Genomic DNA, 26,363 nt, shown 5'->3' on the forward strand with positions numbered 1-26,363 from the left:
CATCCCCCCCCCACCGCCTGGTGGCTAGTCCTCCCACCATGCTCTGTCAGGACATCCACTCCCTCCTGCAGGTAAAGTTCTCCTGTGGGAGAGCATCCACTCCTTCTCCAGGCAATGGGACCTTTCAATAGGATGATGGCATTCCTTCCCCTAGGGGCCAAAGTGGGGTTGCGGTGATGTGCTTGCTTGAATGGTGGGATGGAATATATTTAGTTGGTTTTTGTTTTGTTTCCTTTTTGCAAGCAGAAAGCAGGTCAACAGGGATCTTGCACATGAGGGGGTTTGGCTGGGGTTCAGTGCAGATTTATTTTGTTCTGTGTTCTCTGAAAGCTAAGGGAAAGAAAGAAGGGGTTTGGGAATCTGACACAGTTTTCCCCAGGAGGGACCTAAGGAAGACATAGTCCAGATCCACATAGGGAGTGAGCCCCTTGTGACCAGAGGACAGCCATCAAGCAGGTGCAAGGAGCTGAAGGGTGAGGCAAGCCATGGGGCTCTCGGAGACCATAAGGGGCACCAGGCAGGGCTGGGCAGAGCAGGAAACCCTTTCCTTTCCTAGTCTGCCCCCAGTCTGCCAGAGCCACCACTCTGAGCGTCAACCAGAGACACCAACTCTCACGGCCTCCAGTCACCCTCTCTGCCCCCTCCCGCCCTCTTCCGAGGAGGGGAAGGAAGGAGTGAGGGCAGAGGCAGTGGCTCTGACCCGAGGACCTTGCACTTGCTTTTTGGTCTCCATTTCTGGATACAAAAGGAAGGTCTAGGTTGTGGAGAGGAGAAAAATATGCCACTGTGTGAATGAGCAAAACCACCCCACCCACCCAAGAGAACCAAGTTGGGTAGAAACCCCAAGGAAGGGGCAGTCGTATGACAGCCGGATCGCCTAGAATCCCAGAAGGAACCCAAGGCCAAGCAACTACTTAGTTTCCTTCTCCTTCTCTCTCTCTCTTTTTCTTTTCTATTCCCCCCTTTTTTCTCTCTGCGCAGTCTTTCCACTTTATCTTTCTCTAGCTTGTCTTTGCAGGCTCCCGCCACTGCTCTATCCTATGTGGGGGGGTCCCTGCTTCACACATAACACAGGTAGAGGTACGTCTTCTCTATCCTCCAGTCAGGTGGGATCTCCTCCGGCTTGTGGCCTTTCATGTGCTTCTGCATGGAGGAGAGACTGGGGCAGTACTCCGTGCAGATGGTGCACTGGTAGGGCGAGGCGCCGTTGTGCGTTCTCAGGTGCTTGATCATGGCCGAGTAGTCTCGGGAGCGCTGGTGGCAGAGCTTGCACTCGAAGGGTTTCTCACCTGTGGAGGAGACAAGACAGGACAGGGGAATGAGAGGACCGAGAGGGCCATGGGTCATCCTTAGGCTTGCTGGAGAATGTCTATCCTTCTAGCCTTGCAGTGTCCAACAGAACCATCCAAGATGGTAGCCACTGATCACACAGGGCTATTGGTATGGTTATAGGGTTATATAGTATGGTTAGTGGCTAATGTGGCTAGAAACTGGCAGCTAGAAATGATCTATGGAGCTCTGGCCCCTTGTCACATTATCTTTAGGCAGGGAGTTTCCTTCTAATTAAGGAAACGTGGACTGAGAAAGGAGGTAGTAAGTCTCTGAAGTCCTTCGGGATGCTTCTTCATAGCAAAATTCATCCATAGGAAACAGGGGAATGGGTGGAGTCCTTTTAGAGCTACAGATAGTACGGAGGGGGAGGGGCAGGGGGAATCCGAGGAGCCCAGTCCTTCAAACACATCCCACCTGGGGCCATTTACCCACTAAGGCTCTAAAGCCGTCTCCTAGACTTTACCTCCCATTTAGGGCTGGTGGGAAGGGACTGTATAGAGAATCTAGGAGTGTACAATGACACCCTAGTCTGCTTTCCAGATCTCCCTTCCACTAGAGTGCCCTGGAGCTGAGCAGAGATGTAAGGGAACCTCGTTTCAATACAGTAATTAACTGGTCAGCCATCTAGCTATCGATACTCCTCCGTGCTGAGGCCCCGGCAAATAATGAAGTAATGAACAGCCAAAGTGATCTAACTATCGACCAGCTATTTACAATAGTCACTGCCAATGCATTTAATGATCTGCCCACTAGGTCACATCCCACAACAAGGGACTGAGGAAACCCCGGGACTCTGGGATACTCCCTGGGTTACAGATGTTGTCAGCAATGAACATCCCCTCCCCTCCTGTGGCTTCGAGCTAGGGGCAAGAAAAAACAGAGCTCAGGAGAGAAGACAGAGTCCTGAGAACAGCTCTGCCTTCTGCTGGTTGCCCACCCCTCGGCAGGCTATGCCCTCCCTTAAGCTAGTTGAGGTCACCATGCCCTCTTCTGGACTGGGTGCTGTCCCCACTGATCAGAAAGGGCATCTTCTTTTGCTCTGTTGCACCCTCAGCCTCACAGGAAATGCTACCTCCCCTCAGCTGGCAGACTGCAGGGGGTGGGTATTTAACAGCCAGCTCTCCAAAGACACATAGCTCTATTGCTATGCGGTCAATACTCCCACTGGGGCCCCTTTTAAGCAACCAAGGTGATGTCATTGAACTTGAAATGGGGAAGAAATAGGTTTTCCAGTTAAGTAGATGCCAGCTCTAGCTGACTCTAACTCTAAACCCTGTCTGTCTGTCTGTCTGTCTGTCTGTCTGTCTGTCTGTCCTGAGACCCCAGTGGAAATGAAGCTCACATTTATTCTATGTGGAAAGGAATGAGGATTCTCCTGTTGGAGACATGGGCTCTTTTCTTTGCAGAACAGACCAGAACCAATGTCACAATTTCTGACCCTTATCATAATTTAATGGCCTCTAATTCTGCCTCCAATCATGAATGGAACAAAATGAAACCACTCAAATTTCACTTTTCACTAATCTAGCCAACTTACTCTTAATTTAAAGCACCATATTGCCTGGCACTCCTGGACGACTTTTTGGTGTGATTACTTCAGGGGACTGCCTGGGCCCATGAGACACGTGCTGCAATTGATTACTATTATCTGCCACACCTGATTAGTAATGCCTGCCTTGGCCTTGAGAGAAGGGTCATGGTACCCAGACCACGATATTATCTCTCTCTCTTTTTTTAAAAAAAATATTTTTATTTGTGTGCATGTGTGCACATAAATGTGGTGCCCTCTGAGGCAAGCAGAGGGTTCTGGGAACCAAACTCCGGTCCTCTGGAAGAACAGAAAACACTCTTAAACCGTCGCACCTCTGCTCCCGTCTCCACATTACTCCTTTTCTCTCTGGTTGAACCTTGAACCATGTTTACCCGGGCTTCTCTCAAAACCACCCACTTCCAGTCACCACCCAGCTCCCAGAGCCAGCCTGGGGCCCATTCCCAGCCCTCGGTACCTGTGTGAACCCTGTAGTGCGTTTCCAACTGGTGCTTGAGGCTGAATTTCTTGCCACAGCCGTTGCACTCATAGGGCTTCTCCCCGGTGTGGATGCGCTTGTGGCTCTTGAGTGTGCTCTCATCCCGGAAGCAGCTACCACAGAACTCACACTCATATGGGTGGTCACCTGTGAGGACAAGGGGCTGACTCAGATCCTTGCTTCCTCCTGCCTCTGTTTCAGGGACAGCAGGGTACACTTGGTGTACCCTGTGCTCACCACCTTCAAAGGTGATTTGGCTAGTCCCCACATCACCAACAGTGAGCAGTTCCTGTGATCACACCCGGATTTTACTGTGGCCCCACAGTCATTCATGGGATAACAGCCAGTCTCAAAAGAAAGAAAGACTGCCTGGCTCAGCAAAGAGCTGCAACCCTCAGAAAGCAGTGTCCTATGAGGGTGGAACAGAGCCGGGCTTTCAGACTTAACTCACACTTCTGGTTTCTTCTCCCTTTCCTCGAGCTCAGAGCCAAGGGCCACTCCAGTCTGGCTTCCCCACCCTTAAAACAATTCCTCCAACTCAGAGAACTTCTCCTGCTCCCCAAATGTCATCTGCTCTTTCTCCTACTCCACCAGTGAACCGCTATTCCCGCTGCCTCGTTTCCACATCTTTCCCTGGTGAACCCCTAGCTGTCCTTCAGAGTCCAGCTCATCTATCACCGCCATTTGGATGCTCCCCTTCAGTTCTCCACGCAGACTAAGCTACTCTGCCTTCTCTGTCCCCAAAGAGAAGAATATTGAACGCTTTTGGACCTTTATTTATAGAAAAATAATACGATTTTAAAAAGAATTTTAAAAGAATTCTTTCCCATTTAAATGGCCCATATTTGCCGTATTCTTTCCGCTATGCTGAGGACCTCACGGAGATCATGTCACATGGTCGTGGAAACTATCTGATGAAAATTACGCTTATCTCACAAAGAAGTGGGGGAATAGAAGGTTGCTTAGAGATATTTAACCACTGTCCCAAGGTCATCTAGCTAGAAGTAGCTAGACTGGAACTCAGGCTATGGTCTCATCCCAGGGTCTGGACACTGGTCACTTACCACATGGCTAAGTGACACATTGTATTGTACTGACTAACGGGGCCACCAAGAAGCCTTGCCCACCCTTTTCCCCTCAGTGCTTGCTCAGGAATAACTCAGAACCAACTCTTGGAGAATTCTGGGTATTGGACTTGGAAGAACAGCCCTTCCCGAGTCTAGAATCATGCCCATTAACTTACCATTCTCTCCCCGGGACACTCTACTCTTCAATCTCTGTGGACTGAGGTGGGGGGGGTTGGGAGTGGGGTTAACCACCTTGCATTTTTGTAACCGAGGTGTCAAGCTTGGGGGATGAAAGGTGAGGACTTGAGCTACTTATTTATTACAGGAGTGAAGGCGCAGACAATAAAGATAGATTGATCACCCCAGACTTCGTTCATGAATATTTAAATATCGCTGATTCGTCTTGTCACTGTAATTACAATCTCTCTGGGCTGCATCTCCAACAAGCACAGTTTACGGTAAAGAATGGCCCACTGTATTTCACTTGTTCCTCCGCAGATGCGCGAGGCTGCCAACCGTGTAATGTTCTCCGCATTTCATACATTCTCCTCAGCTGCTGAAGGCTTAAGTCATCCCACAATGACCTACGTTTTTTCATTATCCCCACGTCAAACTGTGCTCGTGCCTGGGCATAAATTGTCCTTCTCCTTATGGACTCGCAGGCCTGTGCCCTCACTTCCTCTTTAAAAGGGGATTTTACTCTCTCTGCCTTCTCCCATCCGGGGGCTAATAACCAAACATCCTACTTCCCGAATGCAGGCCCCTGCACCCACATAAATTCTCACCTCCTCTGATGACTTGGGACTCTGGGGACGCTGGGGAGTGGTTGCTGGGGCCTGTTCATTGGCCAACTCTCTCAGAGGGTGAAAGAGGGCACAGGGGGTGGGTGGGTCTCCATCAAAGAAGCACAAAGAACCATCTCTATCCTCACCATCTAAGGGGCAGTGTCCTGGCCCAGGGGCCTGGCTGGCCAGTGATCTAGAGATGGACTGAGTCCTGGAATTCTGGACTGGGAAAACTAACCCTTGTCTCTCACTTCTGGGCCTATACCAAGGAACAGTTCCCAGTCCTATCAAAGCCCAAGAAGAAGCTAGCCTTCATTAATATAGGTACTAATTGGCTATGGGTCTACCATAGTAGGGGAGGCAGTTTATGCATGAATCTCTCTCTCTCTCTCTCTCTCTCTCTCTCTCTCTCTCTCTCTCTCTCTCTCTCTCTCTCTGTCTGCACACGTGTCCCTGTCTGGTCTGACATCCAGCTCCCCCTCCTTCCTGAATCGGCAACGATTACGACTTTAATCAAAGATTCAGTATCCTCATTAAGATATAAATAAATAAATAAAGCAAGGGCCACATGAGACTTCAGCTGAAGCCGGTAATTAAAACGTACATCGGCAGTCACCCAGCCTCCCCCCACATACACAGGAAGAGGGGGCATCAGTGAGGGAGGACTGGATGGTTGCCTGTGTGTGCTTCTTGCTTCCAGAGGGGGGCCCTAAGAGTTTAACAAACAGCAGAGGGGCTTGTTTGATCAGATTTTTATGAATTTAATTACGAAGTGGATCACATGTTAAATGAGTTTAAATAGGAACTCTCTTGAGTCTTCCCAGGGAAAGAATAAAAAGCATTCAGGGAATGAGAGGGGGAAAAATGACAAGTCACCAAGTCACCAAGACACATATCCACCCTCACCCACCCAGGTCTTACAGCCCAGGGACCACCCAACCTATAGCCCTCACCCTGAGAACTAATCGTGTCAGGCCAGGCTGGCCATAATGTACATAGAACTGGCGACAGAAGTCAAAATCCAATTTGTGGTATGTTGATTAACTCTGTAGACGTGTTAATGAGCTTGACATTAAGTGCAGGACAAACGAGACTAATTAGAGCCCCTCTGGCCTGCCCAAGGCATCTGTGACCCTCCTTCTTCCCCAGTTTGTCATTACCTAGTGGCTTTCTTAGCTCTGGCCAAGCCCAGTGTCATCCTTCCCACCCCTGTCCCAGCCCCTGGGCTCCTCAGAGCCCTTCCTCTTGGCCCCTCCCTTCAGTGCAGCTGAGAGTTTATTATATGAAGAGCCATGTGAATCAAGGATCCATCAATGCCAAGAGCACGGCTGGACTAACGTACCAAACACAGCTGCTGATGCTAAACACCGGCCCCAGCAGCAAATGGGCCAAGAACAACAGAATATTAATGAGGCATTGTGTCGGGTGTGTGTGTGTGTGCAGAGCCTGTGCCGAGCTGGTGTGAAAATCAATGGGTGCTTGAATGTGTGTGTGCCCCTTGCACACACGTCTGCGTTTCTAGAATAAGCAAGGGTTTCTCCCAAACTCTATCCTTGCTGGGGATCTGAAGCATGGCGGGCAGGGTAGAACAGGGCTGACATGGGCTAACAGAACTCTGAGAAGGTGGCATGGGCAATGTAAGTTACATCCTGGGTGGACTCAGTAGGGCCTGAATCATCGTGTCACATGAAGTCAAGTGACTTGACCCAGTGGCATACCTGGAAGTGGCTAATGGAGGCTAAGCATCTTCCCGAAGACTGAACTTAGGGACCTATTGAGGGAGATTGAGGGAGACATTGGCAGATGGTATCTACATCTTACTGGGAGACCCTTCACTGCAGAGAAAGTCCTTGAGCACACATCCCTTTCTCTTTGCTGGACCTTGGCCGCTAAGACCTCCTACTTTCTACTGAGCAGCCTTCGGCAGTCCTAAGCATCTGGTGAGCCATTCACATTTGGTAATGATATGGCATTGTGCTTCTCTGACTAGGATGGGATCCAGAAGCTAGAGCCAAATCAGGCTTCTTGGTAAGAATGCCTACAACCGGCAGGACGGTCCAGCTCAGCCCCCTAGAGTAAAACTTCCTTACTCATCAGAGCCTGCCACCCATGTAAGGACCAGGCACATATTCCATCCGGGGGTTATGAAGAGGCTCGGAAGAATGAGAAATTCTTCTGACCCTCTATGAAGCATGCAGGACATTTACACCTTCTCTAGCAGGCCTGTGTATGCACTCTGCTACACCCTAGAGATTTAATCCCCCCTCCTCCCCCCAAAAAACAGATCAGTAACATACACACAGAGAGACATACAATTCAGAAACTGGCATTCTTTCACCAAGGGACAGTAAGAGATGATCTCATTTTGCTTTAGGGCAGAGAAAGGAATTAAGTCATTGATTCCTCTGCTAGGAAAGGACCAAGGGTTCCTTCAAGGCCCTCTGACACTGGGTGTCCTGTCCCCTAAAGCTAGAGGGTAGTGGCAGGGATAGGCCAGGATTTAGGCAACTAGCCCTGCCTCCTTGACTCACACATACCCCATCTTTCATGCCATCGTGTGAACTGGCCAAGCAGGGCTATCTCATGGCTCACTGCTCAAATGCTCTCATTGTCTTCCCTAGACCGCATTAGGGCCAAGGCAGAAGCCTCCTGTCTCTGTGGTGGTGAAGGCAGGATGATTTCTTCAGTGTGCTCGCTGCAGCCCTGAGCTGACTTCCGTGCTATTCTTGGATGGATTGGGCAAGTGGTGGGATTGTAATAGGGTTAGGTCAGTTATTCTCAAAATGCACTTTAGTACGCCCCTCCCCCCACCCGCATCAGCATCCCTCAGGAATCCTTATTAGTGGTGTTGCGATCTAGAGCCCACCCTGGACCACTGAATCAAGTTTCTGAGAGTGTAACGCAAGAATATGGTGTTCTTTTTTTTTTTAATGACTATTTTCTGTGCTGTGTATGGAAAGACTGGAAACAGGTGTGTGGTGGGTGGTGGATTAAGAGAACTGTCAACATTTTTTTTTCCGAGACAGGGTTTCTCTGTGGCTTTGGAGCCTGTCCTGGAACTAGCTCTGTAGACCAGGCTGGTCTGGAACTCACAGAGATCCGCCTGCCTCTGCCTCCCGAGTGCTGGGATTAAAGGCGTGTGCCACCATTGCCTGGCTGAGAACTGTCAACATTTAAACACTCTATAGGAGCTCTTCTATGTACAACTTCAAGCAGAGAAAGGCTGAGAACACCGCCCGCCCCAACACACACCATATATTTTTGGAGGTTAAGCCCAGATATAAGGTCTGGAAATGTCCCCACGCACCCCCTGGGACCAGCCTACCTGTGTGTGAGCGAAGGTGGCGCTTGAGAGCTGTGTGACTGGGAAAGGTGCGGTTGCACTCGCTGCAGATATAGCTGCGCACGCCCGCGTGGACCTCCATGTGCTGCTGGAGCGCGCTCTGGGCCTGGAAGCGCTTCCCACACAGGAGACAGAAAACAGCCATGTCCGTGCCTGTGGGAGACAGCAGCAGGAGACAGTCAGCAAGGCGGGGACCCAAGGCCAGAACTTTACCCCTGAAGGCTGGAGTAGGAGGCAGCACTGGGGCTAGAAATCCTACTCCCCCACCCCAACACACACACATAAGGTCAAACGCAGGGGCAGCCCAGGTCATGCAATGTTGACTGAGCACCCTGAATGTAGCTCTAAGTGGTGTCCAGCCTCCATGAGACTTAAAGATTAGTGGAGAAAGGCATCAAACCACAGAAACAGTCAAATGCATTTCTGCAAGCGTCTTGAGTCCAGTCCAGGAGAAAGTGGGTGACTGGGGGCCTATAATCACAGGGAATTTACAGAGTTTGAGGCAATGGTGGGAAGATGGGTAGAACCTGTTAAAGCCAACAATGACCTGGATCCTATGGACTAACCGTTGTTGTTTACATAACTGTCTTCAAACTGCAAACCACACGAGGAGAGGAGGGAAACACAAGAGATCAACTCATCCCAATCTCCATGGAGTTCGTAGTTGGGAGCAGCAGAGGGATTCACTCATTCATTCAGTTCCGGAGCTTAGCTGGAGACCACAGTCTCTGTTTTTCTTTTCATCTTCCCTCCCTCCCTTCCTCCCCTCTTTACTTCCTTTTTTAAGACAAGGCTTCTCTGTATAGCCCTGGATGTCCTGGACCTCGCTCTGTAGACCAGGCTGGCCTCAAACTCAGATCCTCCTGCCTCTGCCCCGCGAGTGCTGGGATTAAAGGTATGTGCCACCATGCTTGGCAAACATTCTTATAACCACTTTCCCATTTAGCAAATCAGGAATCCTGAGAGCCACTTCATTCCACAAATACTATCACGATACTTTCCACAAGAAAGGCTCTAGAGCTTTGAGGTTCTGGGGATGGAACAATGGAAACACCTACTGGAACCTGCTCTAATTTCAATACCACCCAGCATACAGTGTTCAAGAGAACATTCAAGAGGATGGATGGAGTCTGTAAATACTCAGGGGTGGCAAAACCAAGTGGAGTAGAATGACCGGTCCTAACTGTGGGAGCAGGGAGAAGGGTGAGAAGGGGGCTGAAGAGGAGCTGAGAGCCAGATCATGTAGCCTGACCAGTCATGCAACAAGCTCTGGGTTTCATAGTAAGACCAATGGGAAGTGGCCAAAGGATTTCAACCTAGTGACTCACAGCAGATATTCGTTCAGTTCTGCCCTGCCATTCGGTTGGCTGGCCCAGCAGACCAAGTGCCCCATTGAACCCCACAAAGGTGGATTGCTATTTTCTGTTCATCAACCCTTTTCTGATGCCACACCAGATCCAGAGCCTTCCAGCTGAGTCTCAGTTCATAGCTCCTTGTCTGCCATTTTGGATTTTATCTCCCCAAGACATTAGTCCTGACACAAGCCCATCTGCTTGTCTCTCTGCCCATATCTGGGTAGCATTGCCTGAGCTCAGTCTCACAATGCTGTCCCTCGTGTGAGGGACATAAACAGAAAAGATGGTCGGGTCTGTCAGTCTAGTCCAAAACAGAGGGAGTGCCAGAGCACTTGGGCTCCTGAAAGTCATGGACTCTTCAGGGTGATATGAGGAAGCTTCCAGGGGCAGGCGAGAGAGGAAGGGAGGGGACAATGAAGAGCCTTGCTGCCTCCCTGACTGGAAATGGTGACAGCAAGTTGGAGGCTGGTTCTTGCCTCCTCAGGACCATACATGGCTCAGTTTGGAATAAAAGGCAGGGGTCACCACTGGCCCACCATCCTCTCTCTTCTATTACCCGTGTGCCCTCTCTTTGCAGACACTGAAGTCTGTATATCTGCAGGCATGTTTTATCTTTCAATAACTAGGAGGGCTGTGTAGGGGAACAAGATATCCTCCAAATCTCCAAGAGGAGGATGGATGGAGGGCTAATAAAGGCCATTTCAGCTGGGTGCTTTATTTGTGCTGTCATCTTATTTAAAACGTTCATCCCTACAGGGCGAGCGTTCAGAGCCACCTTCTCACGAAGAGAAAAACAGAGATTAAATAGCTTGCCTAAGGTCACACAGTGAGAAAGAGGCAGAACCAGGAATCTAGAAATGTCTTGGTTTGTTTGATTCCAGAAATCACAGATTGAACTCTCTAGTTTTATTTTTTAGTGTGTGGGCATGCACTAGTCCTGTGTGTGTGTGTGTGTGTGTGTGTGTGTGTGTGTGCGTGTGGTGTTTGGAGGCCAGAGGTTGACACCAGGATGGCTCCCGATCCATTTCATCAAGACGGGCTCTCTCACTGAACAACCTCTATGGCTCTCTATCTCACTTCATGAAGACAGAATCTTTCATTGAACAGTTTGGGCTAGGCTAGCTGTCCAGAGAGCCATGGGCCTGGGTTGGGATTACAGGTATGCACATGCCTAGCTGTTATGTGGGTGAGGGGCATCGAAAAGCAGGTCCTCATGCTCACACAGCAACCACTTTACCCACGGACCCACCTCCCTAGCCTCTGAACCCCATCTTACCTCTGGACTAGAAACACCTGTCTGTCTCGGCTTCCCCCAGAAGAGATTCCATCAAGGCAATAAAGAGCAAGCACCAAGCATGCAAGGAGCACTCCAGCAATGGTGGGAGCACAGGCAGCTGGTCACAGGCACACAGCTCTCGGAAGCCTCCCAAACCCAAGCCCAACTGGAAGGAGTCAGTAAGATCTCTGGGAGAGATCTCAAGTCTCAGCCCCATCTGATGGAGGAAGATGCACTCACTGAAAGAAACAGTTTGCCTGGGCAGAAGCCACTGCGAGCACTGACACTTAAGGCCTTCAAGCCACTGGGAGCGGTGACACTGTGTCCCTCAGTGCTCTGTCAAGCCTGGTAAGCAAACAGAGGCCGTCCACAACACATTCTAACCCACAGCACAGCGCTCCGAGCTTCTTCAAGCTAAGGGTTCCCAGCACCTGCACCCTCTTTACCCTGAACTCTACCCCACAGAAAGCCCCAAATAGGCCAGGTGTTCAAACAGCTGCCATAAATTAGCCGGAGGGAGCAGGCTTCCTAAACAGCCATGCCTTTTACCAGTCAAAATGTCTTTGTTCTTATATCCCCAGGATGGAAGGTGAATGAATGGTACCCAGGAGGACACCCCAAAAGGTGCTACCTAGTAGAGTAGACTGAGTTTCCTGGGGCATTCGGTCCCCTTGCTGTCCTTAAGATGCTTGGAAGCTGCTCTACTGGGTCACCTCCACCCATGTCCATTTTCCTGTCTCACACCATTCCCTAGCGATTGATCATGAACAGGCTGGGATGAGGCAGGGAATCTGGACACCAAGAGTGGGGGTGGAGGGCACTGGTCCAGGAAGACCATCCAGAGCATGGACAAGTCCAGGGTGAACCCGCGAGAGCCTCAGGGGAGGCTGAGTTCTGCTCTGAAAAACGGAATGTTATCTGAGAAGCCAAGGTAGGAAATGGGGCACCCATCCCTGGCTAGGGAAACATGGCAGATGGATTTCAGAGCACAGAGGATGGAGAGAAGTCTTCAAAACCAGGGAGGTCAGATCACAGAGGACCAGATGTGCCAGGAGGGACAGCCCAGATGCCATCCTACAGGCAAAAACGGGGCCATAGAAGGACTGGAGGAAAGCAAAGGTCTAGATGTGTGTGTCCCCTCTCCCAGTCCCAAAGTGAGTATGTTAAAATCATTGTCCTCCAAGTGGGGGTATCAGCTGGTGGGGGCTTCACCAAGTCTGATTACAGGAGTGGAGCCCTCTTCAATACTACTACTGCCCTTATAAACAGAGTCCCTTCTCACAGTCAGAACACAGGACACAGAAGTCTACAGTCTGCAACTAGGGAGAGGGGCCTCCTGGGAACCCAGCCATGCTGGGATCCCTATTTCAGACTGCCCAGCCTTCAGGACTGTGAAACATTATTTTCTAGATACGAATCCTCCACTCTACAATCACATGTTACAGCAACTCAAAAGGCCCGAAGACAGGTACAAGTGTCCAACAGCCTGATGGGCAGTTCCTCTGTAGGTGGCAAAGGTGTGGATGGTCCCAAGTGGCTGGAAGCAGAGAGATATTAATAGCTTTTGCACTGCTCCAGAAAGAAGGTGGGGACCAGATGATGCCCTAGGTTTTGTGGACAGGAAGAGAGCACCCTGATTGGAACTGTGGTCTGGTTGGGAAAAGCGGCACCCGTGAAATTCCAAATGGCCAGCTCTGAACACCATTGACAGGCTTAAGGTTCCACGATTATTGGTTAAGAAGAAATATCATTATGACTCCAGCTGTCTCTCTCTCCTTCCTAGGCTCTCACACAGGCATAAGTAAGCTCCCTCCTTGGCCACTTAACCACCAACCAAGATTCAGGGTGAGAAGACAGTTTAGTTTGTGTCTACTTTCCCCACTCTTCTGCTTGAAAACCAACATTCACAGTCAAAGAAAAGGAAGGACTTGGAAGGAAGGAAGGAAGGAAGGAAGGAAGGAAGGAAGGAAGGAAGGAAGAAATCAGGGAAGGGTTGAAGAGTGAATGAGACCCAAGAAAAACTACTGGTGCGTGCACGTTAAAAATCTAAAGACTAGATGTGAGTTATTAAACAATTTGCTGTCGTTTCTGCCTAGCTGATTGTTTGCACGTATGATGAGTCAGGGCTGATTCTATTACACTGGGAGATTAAGCAAATAAATGCTAGCTTTTGGAAACACATTAAAATGTGGGGCTATGGAAATAAAATTATCTAGAAAATTGTATTAGCAATTCATTAGCTGCGGTGAGATGTGTGGCAGGGCAAGGGACCCGCTGCGTTAGCACACTCTGCTCTCTGCGATGCCTGAGTTCTGCCCTCCACCGAGGCAACGATCAGAAGCAGAGGCAGTCCCATCAGGAAGGAGGTAGACGCTGACTGTCTGGAGACAGTCTTCAGAAGTCACGGGCAGTGAGATGGGGAGAGGGAAAAGGAGCAGGGATTCTGGTCCTGCCACTTCCATTACCTTGGGATCCCACGCAAGCCCCTTAACTTCCCTGGATTAGAGTGTTCCCATCCTTTTCCATATTGCTGTGGTTGCTAAGAACAACAAATGAGATTCCTCCTTGAGAACTCTTCACAGAGTGGTTTAGTTGTAGAGCTAATGCCAGCCCAAATGATGCCATTTTCTAAACTTGAAAAGCCTGTCTCCTCCCTCTGGGTAGACAACAGACCTCATTGTTGGCTAGTAAGAGAGAGCTAGATTTTAATCTCCACCTCTTCCTCAGCTAGAGTGAACAACCTGGATGGTGACTCATGGAAGCCCTGCACAAGGACAAGCATACGTTGCTTTATTGACTCTGGGTTGCCTCTTCTAGGAAGCTGACCCTAGCAATGGTATCTTGGATGACTTGTACTATTTAAGACTCGGTGCCAAGGACACCATCTTCCTCCGAGCACTCATTGTTACAACCCATGAAACCCTTTATTGCGTTTACTTTTGACATCCAGTCCTGTCTAGGAGACTAAGATGCCAAAGCAGGAACCAGAATAGTCATCTTTATCTCCCCCCAACACACAGCACAGGGCTCATGCCAGTAGGCTCTACATAACTGTATGCTGCGGTGACAATACTGAGAGACTTTGGGATGATGACAAAAACAGATGCATGCACGGGAGGGAGGGTCAATAGGTCATGGTACAGGGATAGACAACTTGGATTGGTGAGATCTCAGAACTGAGTTATAAACAAGGCCACTACCAAAAGACAGTCCTACCCTATCTCCATGGCAACCACTAATGCCAGGTGACACACAGGTGCCAAACTCACTGGGGCCCTGGGCAGAATAGTTTTATATTAACTTGTCAAAACTTGTCACAAGATAGAACTGTAGGCAAGACCATAGAGCATCTTCTTAATCAGTGATGGATATGAGGGCAAAGGCAGCCCATTGTGGGTGGGGTCACCCCTGGGCTGGTGGTCCTGGGTGCTGTAAGAAAGCAGGCTGAACAAGCCAAGGGGGCAAGTCAGTAAGCAGAGCTCCTCCATGGCCTCTGCATCAGTTCCTGCCTCCAGGTTCCTGCCCTGTTTGAGTTCCTGTTCTCCCTGCTTTTGATAATGAGCTATTATATGGAATTGTGAGTGAAGCAAACCCTTTCCTCCCCAAGTCGCTTTTGGTCATGAAGTTTCATCACTAAGACACCCCCTAACACATCTGTCAGATTACATCACTGTCTGAGCTTTGCTGCTCAGAAGCAAGACCTCTGACCATTGAAGTCACTCCTTACCATATTGTAAAATAGTACAAAGACCCTATACTTCTGGTCTAGAAGGTTGGCTTTTCTCAGCTTTGTGATCCTGGGGTGGACTACTACCCTTGCTGTAGCCAGAGACTGGATCAGAAATGTTTTCTTGTAACATGGGCCAAGGCTTACTGCCCAACCTGGGCAGAGGTGGAAAGTCTCAGAAGGAGGTCTTCCCGGCACCGTAGAATGCCCTTGAAAGTGAGGGGTGAAACCTCCATCTTTCCTGTTGTCTCTCAGACTTCCTGTCCAGGCGGAGATGTGAAAGCTTTGGTCCTTCTCATGCTCCATGCCAGGGTATGCTGCCTCATCACAGGCCCAAGGATAATAAGGGACTATGAGCTACATCTTTTGAAACTGTAAAGTGAGCTAAACCTTTCCTACTCACAGGTTCGTTACCTGTTGTTCAATACAATCATAGAAAGTTGAGCAACACATTCTTGTCCCTGAGCCTCTGCACTGAAGACACAAACTTCATAACCAATCTATAAGCAAAGACTGCGCCTTCATTTTCCAGCCACCAAGACCCAAATAATCACACAGAAACTATATTAATTACAATACTATTTTGCCAATGGCTTAGGTATATTCCTAGCTAGCTCTTACATCTTAAATTAACCCATTTCTACTAATCTATGTATCACTATGAGGCTGTGGCCTACTGGTAAGGTTCCAGCGTCTTTCTCCTTCAGCGGCTACATGGCATCTGTCTGACTTTGCCTTCTTTCTCCCTGCCTTCAGTTTAATTTTTCCCACCTAGCTCTATTCTGCCCTGCTATAGGCCAAAGCAGCTTCTTTATTAACCAATGGTAATAAAACATATTCACAGCATACAAAGGGGGAACCCACATCACCAACCTGTGCTTCCAACATTCACTTCCTAGTGTTGCACGAGACAACTGACAGACACTGTCAAGTTATGCCACAAATGCATTGTTTTCTACAATTTGGGAATCCCATTATGAATCAGATTTGAAACTTAGCCTTGGTTTAAAGAGAATAACTTCACCAGAAAAAAAGGACCCAACAACTCCTCCCCACATATTTCTGGAGAATGAGAAGATGTGGCTTAGTCTAGACTCCATAAGTACTTGCCCAAAGGGGATTTGAACTAGAAAGAAGAATGGTAAGGATAAATTTAGAATGTGGGTTGAGGCAACATGGGTAGGCTCCCAGCGAATACCTGGGACCTGTGTGCATAAATCCTACTGAGGCCAAAAAGAAGGAGGAAATTAAGAGGACACAGGAAGAGACAGGAGCCCCTCAACTAATGTATCTAGCTAAATTCTCATGCTGGTAAGGATCAATAGTTCTAGCACAGAGGCTGGAAAGGCAGTGTTGCGGTTGGGAGCTCTTGTTGATCTTGTAGAGGGTCCAGATTTGGTTCTCAGCACCCACCCGGGGGTTCACAGCCATCCATAACTCCAGTTCCAGTGGAACCAACGGCCTTCTCCAGCCTCCACAGGCAATAGGCACACACATGATGGACTGACACACATGCAGACAAACATACATACATATTTTTTTTCTAAAGAAAGAATTCCAGCACCATTTGCTGTGAATGGGTGTCAATATTCCTTCTTTATGACATGTCTTAAGTATTTATGACCAGGCATGCCATTTTTTTCCTTTCCCAACTACAAGCCAGCATTTTTCTAGGAGCCTCTCAAGCAAAATTAGAAACTCCATTTACAGTGAAAGACATGTCCAAACTCCCTCGTGAAGCTTTAATGACCGAACGGTTTCATCTTACCAGATTGTAATCCTGTCCAGTGCACCTCGGAAATCACCCTGTGATCTCATTTGTGGGGCACTACCGTTATCAACCCTTTGAGACATAACCTCAGGAGACACCAAATCACATACTGGCTCCCATGAAAACATCTAAGTTAATTCCCTCTTGAGACGCTCACATCCATATGTGGATAGTAGGTCCCTTTCCTGAAGCATGTCTCATTCCATTAACACTCAGACTTAAATTTATGTTAAAACCTTTTCTTCAAAAACCTCCAGCTCTGCTTCATACCGACCTCTCCTGAAATTCTTTTCTGAAGAATGTGAAACTCTTGGCTTTATCTGAGTAGAGACCTCTGAGAGGAACGCAGGATGCTGCAGGCAGCTACAGGCAGTAGCATGCCGCTACGCCAAGCCACTATCACGGAAGAAAATGAGCTGTACCATGTCCCCCAAGAGCAGCACAGCCAGTCTGGGCTACAACGTAGGCACAACTTACAGGTTCCTGATTTAAAAACAGGTATAATTTTAGCAAAAATTGGGAGGAAGCCAGGCTGGGGTGGAGCAGGAGGCAGGAGGGATGGCACAGGTCTCAGGCCTTTATCTTGTCCAGGTGATGATGGGGTCTGAAATCAGGAGACACAAAAGCCTTGTGTTTACACCTGTGCCATTTCCATGCCAATTAGCTCGTGAATGGAAAGGAAGGAACATGATCGGAGGGGCACACAGCTGGCGAAGGTGCTCAGGTGCTACACTTTCTTGGAGCAAGGCTCTTATTATCTCCCTAGACAAGCGGTTCCTTAATCAAAGAAGCAGAGGAAGCTAAATATACTTCCATTTCTTTTGGTAAGCAGGCTAGGACTGCTCCATGTGGGGTGTACATGTGGTGTGGTGTGGTGTGGTGTGTGTGTGTGTGTGTGTGTGTGTGTGTGTGTGTGTGAACACAGATGGGTTTCTGGTGTCCAATCCCGCTCAGCAAAGAAGAGCCATCTCTCCTGCTACCTAGAGCAGCTGCTTCCCTGGATGGGAACGAATATCAAATTGGGGATAAGTATATATATTAAAAAACTCATTTAAACTGGAAACACTTGTATCTCCATTCCCTTCTTCTAACCCTGCAAGGAGGTTCTACTGCTGCCTCTGACCCCTGGGGATTATCTTTCATGAGATGCCAGAGTCATTAGTTAAATCGTTACCTCTACCTTCCTTCCCCCAGCTTTCTCCTTCCACGTATGTGCCTCCAGGTTGTTGTTGAAGAAGGTACAGAGATGCATCACCCACTGCACCAGAGACAGACACGGGCAGCACAGCTGACTCACACCAAAGGCAGGCAGTTCTGTCTGCATCTTAAGAGATCTAAAAGGTGCAGGGGTGTGGATGCAGGAGCCAGACAGAAGGGAAACAAATGCCCAGACCCTCACATCTGCTGAACTTCTCTTTGACTTCTCCACTGGAGGAAGGACCACAAGCTGTCCATTCACATCTCCAATTTCTCTTCAGATGTTGAGTGGCAGGACCCTCTGCCATAAGAATCCAGTTCACACAACTGCAGCACTTCTCAGTCTGCTTGACCCTTCTGTAACGTCATCTGCCACCAAAGCATCGATAAGTCCCACTCAAACACTTTCTGCCTGTGACTGCCCATCCGGTAACACCTTGAAAGCACTGCCTCCAGCCAAATTAGCATCAAACTAAATTAGCATGGGTATTTGTATCTTACATATCACTTACTGCTGGCCATGTTTTCTCCAACCTACCCAGGAAGCCCAAACCTTAGCCTCTAGCCTTCCTGTCCCTTTCAACCCTGTCAATCCAGTCCTTCCTCCCTCTTCCTACTTTTCTTCTTACAATCTTAGAACCCTGGGAGGTACCTCTACATTTCTCTAACCCTCCATTATGTCTACGACAGGAAGAAGGGATGTTAGGGTTTGGTACTGTCAAAGGAATAGAAATTCCTCAATGAATAACATAAAAGGGGGGGAGGGTTCAGACGACGGATTGAAATTTGTTTTAAAACTAAGCAGCGGATGGGTGAGTGGCTGCATTTTTCAAAACACAAGCACACACCCCAGCGGCAGCCTCCTGGGGAATGCGGCTGCTTGGTCGGGCTGTGGCAGCTAGCAGAGCCGGCTGCCTCCCTGCCGGAAACCGTGTATTTGTTTAGCAGTGAGCCCAGACACAAGCGCTTTTCACTTCCCAGCACCGCCAGCTACAGTAAACAAATTTGTCAGCTCACTAGCTCATTAAGGTGTGCCCCGGACACTCGGGATTTATCGAGACCTGCACAATAAAAGTAACACGAATGGATTTACTAATTTTGTCAATCACTCCAACAAACCTACCCAAGAGGAGGAGAAAATGTGGGAGGGGACTACAGAAAAAGGGTGGAGAAGAAACAGTGTGTGTGTGGGGGGGGGGAATAAGGGAAGGCATGATGAGAGTTGGTTTACAAGAGAGAACAAAGGGTGACAATGGGACCATTGCTGTCAGCCCACTTCACATACGCCAAAGTCTCCTTTCCTAGGGTACAGGGGCCCTGACCAAAAAGCTGCCAAGGGAAAATGACATCACACATTTTGGTTCCCTGTGGATTACTCTGTATCTCCCAATTGTACATAGGACTTGGAACTCGTGAACCTGAGGAACAGAATGCACGTCCCGAGAAGCAGCAGCCTCAGCAAGGAGGGGTTGCCTCTTGTGTTCTTTCCACCTGCTCCAGCGGCCCCTGTCCTCTTGGCTTCCCAGGCTACTTGTTGGACCCTTTCAGACATTCCAAAATGAACTTAAAACCTCTACAGTCAGAGCAGGGGGGAGCCAGAGGGGAAGTGGGAAGGGGGGGTATGGAAAGGGGGATCAGGATGGAAAGTAAATCCGGAGAAGTATGCAGTCCTCTGGTCTGTAACTTTCAAAATGACAGCAGGACTGGGGCAAAGGTCAGGGAGTCCAAGGCCTGAGCACCTCAGCCAGCTGTGGCAGGGAAGCCCGGAGCCCGCAGGACGCCTGCCCGTATAAATCCACAGTAAGCAGGGCCTGCTGGAGATGGGGACAATGGGCCCGCACGGGGGTGGGAAGCAGGACAATGGGCCTGGCCAGTGCGCAGGCCTGGAACAAATGTGCCCTGGCACCACGGGGGCCCCCATTTGTGAAACTAATTGGCCCACGATTGAAAAATTGGACCTACTTCAACAGTCCTGGAAGGAAGAGCAGGCATCCACAGGAGCCTCACCTAGCCTTACTCTGGCCCAGCCCTGTGGGTGTGAAGCAAAGGCCTCTAGGGGACTTCGTTCTGTCAGGGAGGTGCCTTGATGACCTAGTCAGTCTGGAGAAAGGCATGCAGCCTGGCACTGATGGATGGCATGCCAGCTTCTCTCAGGACCTAGAAGAAAAAACCATCTTTTTGTTTCCCTTCTGGGCTTGTTCCACTGGAGTGAAGCTTCAAGGTGAGAGACACTGCCAACTCTGAGTTTTCAGAACCCGAGAGTTCTTACAGCCCTCATCTAGGGTAACTAAGTTCATCTCCCTCGCTGATCTTCAGGTCTGTGACCTCCATGGACAGTTGGTGACAGTGTTACTCTCTGCAAGGCTGCCTGGGGACTGGAAGAAAACTGGGAGTCCAGTTCATGTGATCTTGGGGGGCTTCAGGGAAGAAAGGCTTCAGAAGTGTGTGGTGAGGAGTCAGGATGGCATGGGGCAGGCCAGACCAGGCCATTTATGCCAGTCTTTCTCATCTTGCCCCACTCCTCCAGTGACCTTCATAGTAGACACCCCGTCTAAGAGGCTGGACAGAACAGAGAGCAGTAGCAGCCTCGGCTAGGTTTGCGTGGCTCAAGGACACACTGTGCACTCCTGGCTAGATGCCAGGGAAATGGGGAAATGAGGTGAAAAAGAAATATCTTTGAAGAATTTATCCATCTCTAATATCCAGTGTTCTAGGCCCAAGGAAGGACAGTGTTGAGTGCTTTTGAGTGATTTTGTTTTCCTTCCAAAATGGCACAACAGCCTTTTACTTAGGGAGAATCAGTAGACTTCAATGGGAATCATTGTCACAGACTGACAGTCTCAGGCATGGCAGAGAAAGACCTGACATTGACTAGATACCACTAGGTGACAATCCAGGTCTTAAACATCCCCAAGGACCCCGTGAGATAGGAGTTCTTAGCAAGAGAAAGAAGCAAGGCCTTAATGGAACCACTCCCAGAGACCCAATGAGCTACTCCTAGGACTGGCCATGCATGTGATGAGCCCCAGGATCTCTCTGAGTTATTCCTTTCTGAGTTAGGCAAGGGCTTGGCTGATTGGGTGAGACTATAGCAAAGCAGAGACAGAAAGTCCCACATCCCCGCATCAGGATGATAGCAAAGTGCCCAGAGACTACACAGAGGACAGGGTGAGTGGGCCCCTCTGAAGACAGTGGTCTTGCGTTCTCAGCTAGGTCCCAGTGCACAGTAGGACCCTGCATTCTCAGTAGAACATCCAGAGCTTGGCAAAGAACATGAAGCTTTCAGTTAACGATGGGACTAACATCCGTGCCAGTACAGAAAATGATTCCCGGGTAGTCCGTGCCAGTACAGAAAATGATTCCCGGGTAGTTCTTCAAGTACACAGGGCATTTTCCATGGATGCCATTTCTCTGGTACCCATAGAGTTGTCACCTGAGTCCTTCAGAAAGGGATGGGGTCCAGAAGTGGCATGTTTTGGGGGAAAATTATACTTGGGCACAAAAACCAAGTAGAAGAAGAAAGGGATACAGGAAAGAGACAAAAGAAAGCCCCAGGGAGACAGAGTGGAGGAGAGGGAGTAGGGGAGATGGGAACTAGAAATGAGTGAAAAACTGATTAGTTGAGAGTATTTGCAATATCTGACAAATAATGGTAGGGGGAAGAAAAAAAAATCCTCTGCAAATAAACAAAGCAAAACCAAAAAAAAAAAAGAACGAGAAGATGTATTTATTTTACTGACATTTTAATGGTTCCTTTCCTTCTCCCCAGAAGATGATTACAAATTAAGCAGCATTTAAATGCTTTTTACTGTCAACAATTAAAAAGAGGACTGTAGGCCCGAGAGCATGGCAGGCCATTCATTCCCACGGTAACCAGGCTATCAGAGACACCGCGAGGCTTCGTGTACTGTACAGCACACAATGGGCCAAAAGGGAAAAGTCTGTGTGTTGATGCTGCAGGACATTCAAAAGCAAATTAACACATAAAAAGCACCAGGCACAAAGACAGACACCAAGAGTGAGGGCAGAATGGTTGAAACTCGGAACAAAAGTCTCAGAAATGGCAGAGTTTAAGTACAGTCTGATTACACCCCACTCAACATGCCCGGTGTTTATTTCTTGTGGTGCACGAGCACGTGCCTCTTCTCTCTCTCTCTCTCTCTCTCTCTCTCTGTCGATTTTTTTCTTTCTCTTTTGGTGTGTGTAGCTCGTGGAATGTGTGTGTGTGTGTGGAATGTATGTGTGTTTGTGGGGGTGTGCGCGTGTGTGGAGTGTGCACATGTGTACATACATGTGTGCCTGGAAGAACCAGAGACAGACACTGATTTGCTGCCTTAAAAACAAAGGCAGAAAGAAACAGGCGGTAGAGAGCTTGGGCAGGCAGACCCTAGAACCAGCTAATCTGGGGGCAGAACCTTTACCACACCCAGCCCACCTGTAAGCGCAGCAGGTCCTGATCTGCTGGACCACAGGTCTTGGAGGCCCCGAGATCCTTATTTCACTTTGTTCAGAGTGAAGGATGTCGGTCATTGCAGAATGGACCGAAATAACACATTCACATTTTTAGAAAATCTCTCCCATTGCCGTTGAGCCCATGGTAACCGAATGTAGGGCCAACCTCTGCCCCCTCCAGCTCCGAGCGACCACTACTAACATCACTATGTTGGAGCGTCTTCTTGCGGAACCCTCCCAGCTAAATCAGTACAGTTTCTATCCATATCATCTCAAGGAAATTTGAAAATTCCTTTGAAAATAACGAAAGAAAAAAGTAATAGAGGAAAATTCAAGTCTAGTATAAAGGGGAGAAAGAAAGGGATTAAAAGGGAAGCGGGCGCAGGGTGAGGAACCACAGACTGGAGCGCCCACCATTTCCTCTCATCTCAGACACAAGTGGGGCTACTCGGGGAGAGAATGAGAGGCCGCCTCGAGAAGCTGCCCGGGTCCGTGTCTGTGCTGTAAAAGTTTAATATGCAAGGGGGTAACAGTGAAATAAAAGAGACACGTCCCCTTTAAAAGGAAATATAATTTACAGTGTGCAGCCAGGCGGCCCATAGTTTCAATCTCGTTTACTATAGAGAAAACTCAGCTAGCTGCTCTCTATCCCACAAATCCGATTTAATCAGACAAGCCAGCCAGCGTGGCTTGGAGTAAAAACGGATAATTAGTAAACAGAGAGCTACTCCAGCGCTTCATTGGCATTCGAGCTGGGCTACTGTGTCGCATTTAAAATGCAGTCTGATGAAGTTTACAAAATCAAACCATTTGTTACTCCTATTGAAGAGGCTTCAGGCCACTTGCAATTAAATTGGAATTAGTGCTCGGAATGAGACACAGCAAATTCATACTAAAAAGGATCTGACTTTGAGACATTTGACTTCACTTCAACTGTTTTCTGTGTGGGCGTGGGTGTGGGTGCTACCGAGACACTTCTCACTCACCCTGACTCCAAAGGGCTCCCCGATTCTGTGAGCTTGCTGCCCCCCAACAACAACTTGATTCTCCCCAGGCTGGTGTGGGGAGGGGCAGTGGGAGGAGAGGAGGGGCAGCTGACTCTGGGGCACTAGGTCCCACATTCACACCAGGAAGATACTGTACCCAGGGAAAATGTGTCCACAAAGGGCCATATGGCTCCCTTCTGCATGAGGCCTTTGGACAAGGGGGTGGGAGGGGGCGGAGGAGCCGCCAGAAGGCACACTTCTAGAGGGCGCTGGCCCCACCCCTCTCAGACAGCAGGCTGGCTGCCTCCGGGGAAGAATGGGGCACTTTTCCTGTTGGCTGGTCTCCTGTGATGCTGGGCATGAGGAGGGCTCCATTTGCTGCAGCCTGCTCATCGGTGTGTGCCCCCCCACCTTCTGCTCTGCCCCTGCGGGCAGGGCAAACTCAAGTCTCAGCAACCCTTCTGAGGCAGAAGCCTGTGAAACTCCCCAACTGTCAGGGCTAGAATTCAGGATGTTGGTAAACTTGGATGGGGGAATAGGGCATCTTGATTTTCACTAAGAAAACTTGCGGTTCTTTGGACTAGAGATGCTAACAGCTAAGCAGTGGATTCCTGGTGCCTGAAGCACCTTTGTTATGGGTAGCTATTTTCATGCCACACTGGAAATATTATTTATGAAAGCCACACCTACAAAAATATGACAGTTATGTAAAACCACGTCTTGTTAGTTCATAGGATTACAATAAATAACAAATGTTATTGTATTAAACATGTTTTTTTTTTCCAGATAAGCTCTAACTATTTGGTCCAGCCTTGCCTCAAACTCATTATGTAGCCCAGGCTAGCCTCCAAACTCTCTCTCTCTCTCTCTCTCTATATATATATATATCCTAGGATGGCCTTGGACTAGCAATCCTGCTTCAGCTCCTGCATGCAGGGATCAATGATGTTTGCTATTGCACCCAGCCTACAAATGATTTTTCAAAAAAGCATTTGACACCTATAATTTAGGTTTCTATTAAGGTCTTAATGTATTTTACTTTATACATTCATGGGCATTGTTTTCTCTCTCTTCTCTCCTCTTTCTGTCTGTCTGTCTGTCTGTCTGTTTGTCTGTCTCTAACATTATTCGGGATTGAGCCTAGGACCTCACATATACTAGGCAAGCACTATAGTATTCTGCTATATCCCCGCTTCACACAGACATCATTCTGAGGATGTGTTCAGAGGTGTTCGCCTTTCTGAGGAGTCCCAGGGCATAAGAAAAATCACCTGTCAGTGCTCAAGGGGTTGGAAATGGAAGGGATATGGATGGAGGGTTTACTGTACACAGTTTCAGTTCTACAGGATGATTGGAGTCCTGGAGATGGATGCCAGTGATTATTATGTAACAATGAAGATGTGTTAGTACCACTAAGGGGTACTCTTATTACCTACCAAATTACCAAAATTAAAATAGTAATAATTAAAAGCCATGGTCCAGGCTTGTTTAAAGTTCCCTAACTCTCAACCCCTTTACTGCCAAGACGTATTCAGACCAAAATCTGGGTTCCTTTCTTTTTAAACCTTTTCAACTGCCACCAAGAACAGAAGGGATTCTCTGTTTACCGACCTGGAGAGCCGCAGCATGAGGGCCCTTCAACAACACTGGGTGAGGACTAAGTTTGCTTCCCAGCTCTGACATCAGTGAGTCCTTCAAATTTTTAGTGAGATCGTACCTCAAGCAAAACAAAAACAAAGAAACAGAAGGCAGCACAAGCATCAAGTTCTGAGACCACGATACCAATAAAGCACTCCTTGTCCCCAAGAAGCTCATGGGCTGAGAAGAGCAGAACTTAGAGCCTATGCTATTCGGGCAGACCAAGCCTAGGCAGACACCTGTCATTTACTTCCGGGTTATAGATAGGATCGTGTGTAAGTGACCTGATGTCTCCAAACGTCAGCTTCTTCTTTGTTAGCGTTGGTCACATTACCCAGCAGGCAAGGCTGCTGAGTCAGATCACATCTGGAAGCGTCTCTCGTGATGACATACGGTAAGGGTTGAACAGTAGCTGCTTAGATCACAGATCCAGCAGGCTGTATGAGGGTGTAATGGGGAGGAGGGCAGTTAGGCGCACCATAGATTGTGATGTTCTAACTTAGGTATTACAGTGATCTGAATGTGTCCTCCCCATGCCAATCGGCTGTGTTAGGAGGTGGGGCCTAATGATGAGTTGTGCTTCTTGGTCTTATTTCCTCCACACCACTCACTAGCCTTACTGTTTGTGCCATGGGATAGCCCAGTGAGAAAGCCCTCAACAGATGTTGGAACTTTAGTGTGGGCTTTGTGGGCTTTCCCGGCCTCCTAAATCATGAGGAAATACATTTGTGTTTTTGATCAAAGACACAGTGTCAGGAACACTGCTGCAGATGTACCAACAGACTTAAGTCTAACACACTGAATTAGTCAGGGTGCCCCAGGAGGTACTTCAAGGAACATTCCAGGCTTTACATCATGAAAGGGGTATCTTCTTATTCGTTCAGTTCAAATCTACTGGCATGCCTTTCAAGTTCTCCAGCCCACTTCCTCCCACCAGAATGGCCCTTTGGCTTTCCAACACCTCTCTTTTGTTCCCTTGTTTCTTGTTTGGTCTACACTTCAAGCCTCTGGAACAGTCATCCTCTGACTGCTGGCCAATCCCTGGGCTTCCCTGTCCACTATCCTCCTATCGTGCCCACCCTACCACTGACTGCTATCAGATTAATCCCCTTTGCCCTAGAGCCACCCACACACATGCTACCTCTGCCTCCCTCTGTGCACTCCTCTGTCCGGCATCGTTACCTACTTGCTTCCATCATTCCACCCACACCAAATGTGTCCACCTCTGACAACCAGGGTCGCCATGCCAGTGCATTCAACAGACCTATCTCGTCCCTCTCAGGGGGCTTCTGGGCAGTATTTAAAGCTGGCAACCTCTTTCATTACCATCACACCATCAACAGCATCTCTTACAGTAAGTGTTTCTACCCTTTTTTGTTCTCCCCCCCCCATGCCTTTCAACCCCTG

At 48.7% G+C, this 26,363-nt stretch overlaps 1 protein-coding gene across 5 annotated transcripts in view; it reads right to left on the reverse strand.

Annotated features, from left to right (window-relative positions):
- Nucleotides 1-287: 287 nt before the first annotated feature.
- Zbtb16 (zinc finger and BTB domain containing 16) overlaps nt 288-26,363 on the reverse strand; it is a 182,563-nt gene continuing 156,487 nt past the window's right edge. For all 5 annotated transcript variants that reach the window (XM_038322387.1, XM_038322383.1, XM_038322384.1 and 2 more), the window contains exons 5-7: nt 8,537-8,707; nt 3,339-3,506; nt 288-1,289 (exon numbers count right to left, since the gene is read on the reverse strand). In XM_038322387.1, coding sequence (XP_038178315.1) covers nt 1,060-1,289; nt 3,339-3,506; nt 8,537-8,707 — 569 coding nt within the window. In that variant the 3' untranslated portion in view covers nt 288-1,059. The remainder of the gene's footprint in view (nt 1,290-3,338; nt 3,507-8,536; nt 8,708-26,363) is intronic.

This window comes from Arvicola amphibius, chromosome 3 (assembly GCF_903992535.2).
Source record: "Arvicola amphibius chromosome 3, mArvAmp1.2, whole genome shotgun sequence".
NCBI lineage: Eukaryota > Metazoa > Chordata > Mammalia > Rodentia > Cricetidae > Arvicola > Arvicola amphibius.